This window comes from Lutra lutra, chromosome X (assembly GCF_902655055.1).
Source record: "Lutra lutra chromosome X, mLutLut1.2, whole genome shotgun sequence".
NCBI classification, from domain to species: domain Eukaryota; kingdom Metazoa; phylum Chordata; class Mammalia; order Carnivora; family Mustelidae; genus Lutra; species Lutra lutra.
This window is the reverse complement of record NC_062296.1, coordinates 44077981-44085492: the sequence shown is the minus strand read 5'-3', so window position 1 is coordinate 44085492 and position 7512 is coordinate 44077981. Positions and strand designations below refer to the sequence as shown.

General features: G+C 44.3%; 1 protein-coding gene across 8 annotated transcripts in view; it reads right to left on the bottom strand.

Annotated features, from left to right (window-relative positions):
- Nucleotides 1–2196: 2196 nt before the first annotated feature.
- SYTL4 (synaptotagmin like 4) overlaps nucleotides 2197–7512 on the bottom strand; it is a 71915-nt gene continuing 66599 nt past the window's right edge. For all 8 annotated transcript variants that reach the window (XM_047715872.1, XM_047715873.1, XM_047715874.1 and 5 more), the window contains 3 exons: nucleotides 6949–7048; nucleotides 5970–6178; nucleotides 2197–4080 (listed from right to left, as the gene is read on the bottom strand). In XM_047715872.1, the coding sequence (XP_047571828.1) occupies nucleotides 3932–4080; nucleotides 5970–6178; nucleotides 6949–7048 (458 nt within the window). In that variant the 3' untranslated portion in view covers nucleotides 2197–3931. The remainder of the gene's footprint in view (nucleotides 4081–5969; nucleotides 6179–6948; nucleotides 7049–7512) is intronic.

Genomic DNA, 7512 nt, shown 5'->3' with positions numbered 1-7512 from the left:
TAATGTATGATAACTTTCTTTTTAACTCTCATGGAACCCAGGGTCATTTCTCCTTTGGCTTTGCCTAGGGGTCCCCAGTGGAAAATTACAGGAGAGAAGAAAGCAGGCTGAGTGGAGAAGCAGAGCTAATGCTTGAGTCCTCACTATGTACTGAGTGCCATTCTGAACACTCTATCCACCAACTTGGAATCTTCACAAGAACCTTCTCAAGCAGGTCCCGTGATTAGTCCCATTTCACAGATGAGGAAATTGAGGCTGAGAGGGGTTAGGCAACTCGCCTGAGATCAGACAGCTAGTAAGTGCAAGCTGGGATTTAAACACCAGCAGGCTGGCTCTGGAGTCCATGTTCTTAAATATTATGCTGTACTGTCCCTGCCTTTTTGACTTGTCATTTCAAGACAGCTGACTGCTCCAAGCAAAGATAAGGGTTTCAACTTCTCTAAGTAATCCTACTCAGCACAAGAGTTGGGAGTGGACCCAGGAGGAAAGAGGGAACTGGGAGCTCTCAACCCAAGAAAATCCACTCTCCAAAGAAGAGGAATGGGATAAAAATCATGAGCCCAGAACAGAGAGGGTAGTAGTGAGTCAGAAAGAAGCTGTTTCCACTGCAGGCTTAGTGGAAATCCCCTTTGTAAAATGCAAAATAAAAAGTGAGGTAGTGGCTGAGTGGACCAGGACATGGAGTGAATGATCAAACCTGGAGCAAAAAAGTCCCTTCTCCCTCTTCCCTCCAGGGAAATACAGGAGCTTGGAAAGTCAAAAGACAAGTTATGGGCAGAAGACAAAATACAATGAGCTAATGTGGGAAATCTCCGGTCAGACGAGGTCTATGGTTCCAAAGGCAAAGATTGCACATTAGTCAGAATAAATGCCCTGCCTTGTCTTTATCGCTTACACGTCAAGTGGCAAGCCAGGGCATGCTAGCCGGTCAAAGGCCCAAATGACAACATGAATGACAACCTGAACCGAGTGTCCACCTGGGCCTGATAGAAATGTTCCTCTAGCTTCGAAAAACTGAAAAGCTTTTCTTTTTATTGAGTAGTCAGATAGGCAAGTCAATATCGCTTTCTTTAGGTTAAGCCTCACTGTAACCTCTTTTGCCTTATGATTCAGAAAATTCCAGCCTCTAAAGTAGGGGGAAGGGGCGGCAGCAGAATCAAGCTCACAGCCAGACAAGGGGGCTCGCCTCACCCCAACCTTGTACATATCTGTTTTTCTCTCTCTGCCTCCCAACTACCCCCATCTCCATCTCCCCATATATCTCATACACACACACACACACACACACACACACACACACACACTAATGTACACAAGCCATTGAGTCCATCAGCTGGTTAGGTAACATTCAAAGCATCCTGATTATCCTACCTTGTAGACTAAACTTATTTCTTTGAGATATTTTAGAAAAACAGAGTCATCCCTTCCTTTGAATCTTCACCCATAACACATATAACGCCCTTGCAGGAAGTAGCATGATACAGTGGAATCAGACCTTGATTCAAAGGCCAACTCTGTTATACGATAGTGGACTTGACTTTCCTCTTCTGTAAAAAGGGAAATTTTCCTACTTCATAAGGTGCTTGGAGAAATTAAGGAAATGACATATAATGTGTCTAGCATAAAGCTTTATACACAAAAGACATTCAATATATATTGATGTCTTTTTGCACAAGAGGTCAAGAATCACTTGGGCTCTCCCTAGAAACCCAGGACCTTATTTCTGAGATGGGTTGCTTAGCATCTGTGTTATTTATTTCCCAAAACTAAATAATGATAGAAGGGGTGAAGGGAAAAGGCCCTACCTCCTAGAGATATCGAAGGATCCAGAAAGAAACACAGCAGAGAACATCTTCCTTCCCCTGTGCACAACTTTCTCCTTCCAGTGGTAGGGGGCTACAAAGCTCGAGAAGGAGTTCCTCTGGTACTTGAGAGAGAAAGAAAAGTGGTGCCAATTTTAAGATGGTTTCTCAGGTCTCTCCCTAGATACCAAACACAAAGGTCAACAGGTCAGAGCTCAGCAGAGGTATCAGGCAGCAACATAGGGAAAGGAAAATTTTCTCCCAATCAGTACAGTGTATGCTTAGGGAAAGTATTTGTCTCTTTGGTTCTTTCCCATCAAGCCACTGAACAGCAACTGCAGTAAGTGAGGACATCAGAGAGAAAAGCCGCAGTTGAACTAACAAATGCAAACACTTGACAAGTGAGAAAGCTTTATTGAAGCACACATACATTTCAGGGCATGGAGAACAAAGGAGCGAGTTACAGACCAGGATTCCAAATTATGCTTTCCAATATAGCATCAAGCCATACAAACAAACCTTTTAAAAAATACTCCTCCATTCGGCTCACCTATACAGTAGAAACCACAGCAGCTGCCCTTGATCTAATGGCCCTTCTAGGAGAAATCATTTCTCTGGGATCATTTCTCTGGTATAGACTCCTTTCACAAACAACTTTGTGTAGATACACTTGCAAGTATAAAAAGGTCTGTTTGGTACAGTGAGTTTCAGAAAAGAAACTCAGGTCACTAGACCCTTCTTAGAAAGGTCTCAACGCATCACATCCACATTACATCTAGGTCACATTTAGGAAACAATAGGAAAAATAGAAACTGAAGTCACTTCAAGAAGGAAGTCAGAATAACTAGGTTTTCTGAACACATTCTGTTAGAGTACTAACAGTGCCCAGTCTGGAGAAACACTGAGCCAGCTTACTTTTTTTTTTTTTTTAGATCTTATTTATTTATTTGAGATGGAATGTGAGAAAGAGAGCACATGCAGGGGGTAGGGGTAGAGGGAGAGGGAGAAGCAGGCTCCTTGCTGAGCAGGGAGGCCAATGTGGGGCTCGATCCCAGGACCCCCAAATCATGACCTGAGCCAAAGGCAGATGCTTAACCAACTGAGCCACCCAGGTGCCCCAACACTGGGCCAGTTTAGACAGTACTTGGCTATTCTGGCTGGCATGATGGTACATAGACCATATTCTGTGTGGTACCACACCGTGGACACAAGCACTCAGAAAGATGTGGCACATGAAGGTGAAGATGTCTTTTATTAAAGAAATGAGGAGCTCTCCAACAACAGCTGTATCTGTATAAAATGCAAAAATGCAGCATGGGCTGGGAGACATTTCATTCTCAGCCAGTCGGGTCCTATGAGACCACCGAGAAGCCATTTGGGGCATGTCCATGACTCAGTCACTATCTAACTAAAGTGTTTTTTTTTTCCTAAAGCAGCTCCATTTTAAGGGTCTGCTAAAGGTCTAGTGAAGGTGTCTGGAGCTGGAAGGAACTTGGGAATTTTCTTAGCATTTCAAAGGAAACCATGAGACCCAAGCACTACAAAAACTGCTTAAGAACACGAAGAGTTAAAAGCTAAGTTCCAGAAATTTATCAAGGTAAAAATGGAGTTAAAAACAGAAATTGGAGAGAAAGGGGGCAGACCTGCTCACCTCTCTCCCATCTTCTCCTACCTTTAGTAACCCAACCCTGCTTCCCAGAGCCTTGGCCTCAGACCAGGCACACCGTCCAACACAGACCTGTATGAATGCCAAAGGTAGCCAGAGCTTCCTGGGGAAGGAGGAAAAGCACTGCAAGACAGGGGATTTTTTTAAAAAGCTTGTTTTAAAAGATTTTAAGTTAATTAAAGATCATAAGAATATACGCATGGACTCTGGAAATATACTAGATGAAGCACAAATAAAAACATTTGGAACAGACCCTTACTCTTGAGCCTACTTTAGAAAAGGGAAAGAGTCTGCATGACTCTAGCATAATGAGAATTGTAGAAATACGTGTTTATACACACACACACATACATAACACACAAACACACACACACACACACACATTATAAATCTTTGCTCTTGGTTTCTTCATGTCCTCTGACTTGCCCTGGACAGGGCTGGACCTGCAGAGAAGGACGGGGACTCATACGCCCAGCTTCTGTTTGGCCATCGAGGAACGCAACTGCAGAGTCCCTTCTGCCCACGACCCTGGGTACTGTCGCATCTTCTGCCACAGGCTCACTTCTTCCCCAGTCGAGTCCATCCAGTCCACCACTTCCCCATTACTGATCCCTGAGGAGAAACACCAGAGGAGCGGCTGAACAGGGAACCCATGCCTCAGCCACCCTCCTCCCAGGAAAGAGGGGTTACGTGGCAAGGGTAGCCATCCCACAAAAGACAGCATATTAGGGAGATGGGTGGATGGGGATGGCCGTCCGGGAACTGCTCCCTAGTGACTTGGCAAGGCTGTCTCTGTGCTCCCGAGACTCAATCAAGAGACTTCAGATTGAAGAAATGAGACTCCAAAGAGCACACAGTGGCTTCAGATCTCTCCTTCTGAGGCCATGACAGAGCTCTTATGTCTGACACCTCATGCCAGAGCTACTGCCTTTCTATCACTGCCAACTCAACTGGAAATTAAAAAAAAAAAAAAAAAAGGTGGAGGTGTGAGGGGTGGGAGAGGCAGTAGCTAAACACCTTTTTTTCTCTAGCTATAGACTCCAGGCCTGAGGTTCGGATAGGATGTGGCCTCATTCCTACTGTCTTGTACATTCATTTTTTCAACAAACAATTATTGAGTACCTACCGTGTACCAGGTACTTTCTGAGGCTTCGGAGATACAGTGGTGAACAAAGCAAAAAAAAAAAAAGAAAAGAAAAGAAAAAAGGTCCTGCCTTATAGGCAGCTTACATTTGAATAGAGGAAACACAACATTTACAAGGAAGTCAAGAATACTTCAGATAGTGAGATAAGTGTCATGAAGTAACTAAAGAGGGTGGTCGGTGGTGCCTAGATTAGGGCCTCCTTTAGCTGGAATGGTCTGGGCACCTCTCCAAGGAGACATCTGAGTAGAACACCGAAGGATGGGAAGGAGCCAGAGAGAGGTTAACAATAATTGCAAAGGTTCTGAAGCTGGAATGAGCTTGGTATATTTGGAGAGCAGAAAGAGTCATTGTGTTTGGAGCACAGGGAGCTAGCAGAAAAGTGATATAAGGATAAATTATAAAGGAACAAAAGGGTCCAGAATCTGGAGGGGCCTGTCAGAATGGCAAGAACTTTGGATTGTCTTCGAAGCACAGGAGTGAGCCCCCGAAGGGTTTTAAGTGGGGGATTGATACGAACTTGCCTGCATTTGTGAAAACCTCATTCTAGACACTTCGGGTTAAGTGCTTTATATGACTTCTTAATATACAAGTAGTATTTAAGGCTGCAGGCATGAAGAGACTGCAAAGAGGAAAAAGGATTCAAGACTAAGCCCTGAAAAACACCAATATTTAGTTTGGGTAGAGAATAAGAAAGTTCCAAAGACAAATGCAGAATCAGTAGGAGCTAAGTATTTCAAGAAAAAGGGAGACAGAAGCCAGATCACAGTGGACTGAGGACTAAAAGAGATGCGAGGAAGCAGAGACAATTCCTTTTAAGAAATTAAAAGTGGGAATGTAGGGTAAAGAAAAGGTTAATTTCTGTTTCTTAAAGATTGGCAATATCAGAGCTTATTGGTTTTCTCCTCCAGTAGGGAGGTAGAGGGAATGAAAGCGATCAGACAGGAGAGAAAGAAGATTCCAAAAGCTTGAGGTTAAGAAGGTTAGGGTATGATCCAGAATACTTGGAAAGAGCATGGACTTTGCTAGAAAGGCCCCTCTTTTGTTACAACAGGATAGAAGATGGAAATTATCCGTATGGATGCAGGTAGGTTTTTAGATTTTTTTTGGTGGTAAGATGGCAGCATTCCTGGCAATCAGGGTCCCATTCATGTGTACCCATTAACAGTGCATGAGCTCAGCCTTCCCCTGAGGCCTGCACATAGTAGGCACTCAGTCAATTGTGACCAGACATTAACTGAAAGAAAAGAAGACTGCTTTTGCCATAGAGAGGCTCCGAAGGAAGGGCTACGAATATTTGAGGACAGAAAAATATGCAAGAGGCCTTTAAAATAGTCAGGACCGGGGACAGGCTCTCACCAGTGCCAACACCCAGCCTGACCCCACCCAGGAAGTCATTGCTGGCCAGAGGCTCCCGGTCCCACACAGTCAGTTCCAGGCACATGTGTTGCAGATCTTCCAGCCTCACACCATTGTAGACAAATGTGTGGTTGTAGTGGGGATTCAGGGTCTTCTTCATCACGGGAGTTTTACGCTTACTGGCCTTGTTCCTCATGGGAAGGAGATATCTGGCAGAGGGCAGGGAGTAATCAATAACCTACTCAAAGCTGGCAAATACCTGTCTAAATTCCCCTTTCCCCTGGTGCAGGCCTAGCCCAGGGAGGGAGGTCGTCAGGCGGATGCTAGCACACACTCCCTCCTCCAGATATCCCGAAGCAGACTTCCCACTACCCCCACTGGATCATTCACCTGATTCAATTCCTTTAACCTGGAGAGAAAATTAATACAGTGTCATTAATAAACTCTTATCTATACTCAACCAAACATGGGTTTTAAATATTTGATTTAAATATTTCTCCTGGACAAGGTCTTCTTTCAAGAAAACCAACAGTCGTTAACTATAGGCCTAGCCAACCATGATTTGCTAGAGAACTTAAGTCAGTGGGATGATCTATCATTGGGGTGGGGGGAGCTGGTGTTGCTTCAGTATTGTGGGGAGCACAGTCCTGAGTTCCTAAATCCTAACGGTCAGGGGATATAGCTTTTGATTCAGGATTCGTTATAATAAAGCCAAAGTCTGTAACAAAGGAAAAGTCCAGCCTGTCTGTCTACCACTCTCCTCTCTGGAAATCCACACTATAACACAGTCCAAACTGAGCTCAGACCAGGACAAAGGTGGTTGTAGAGGTTGTCCCATTACCTATTTTCAGGAACAGAGTTGGCTGCTGGAGGCAGTGGGATATACAAGGATAATATCCACAGAGAAAGGTTAATTTGGGCTCCTCTCTTAGTTTCCTTGTCCCAGAACTGGTTAGTTTGGTACTGGCCAGGGACTCACCCCTTGACAAAGCTGTCTGAAGTCCCTCCTGATTTGGCAGCCGTCAGGTTCTTGGCTTCTTTGATCCACACCTGGAGCTCTCCCCCTTCCCCACCTTTACCTGCAAGGGAGGTCAGCCATAACAAGTTGATCCCCTCCCCACTTCAGATTTCTCTTGACGTTTGCCTACAGAGCACCTTCCATCCCTGGCTCCTGAAGGCAGCAAGCTCCATGACAACTGGACCACATCTGACTTCCACTCTCAGGACCTAACACAGTGCCTGACTCAACTAGTAAGGACAATAGTAGCAATAAATGCTTTTTAGAAAACTGGCTATGTGCCTGATTCTACATTAAGCATTTAATTGTCAAAGCAACAGTAGAAGGTATCTACTCTTATTCCTAATTTATAGATGGGAAAGTGGAGGCTTAGAGAAGTGAAGTTGCCTGGTATTTGTTGAATGATTTTTAAAAAGGGAAATCCCCTACGTGTGTTCTTGATCCCATGCCCACTTTGCAGGACGCATCAGGCATCATCAATTTCAACCCCCATCTTCCATTTTTTTAAGATTTTATTTATTTATT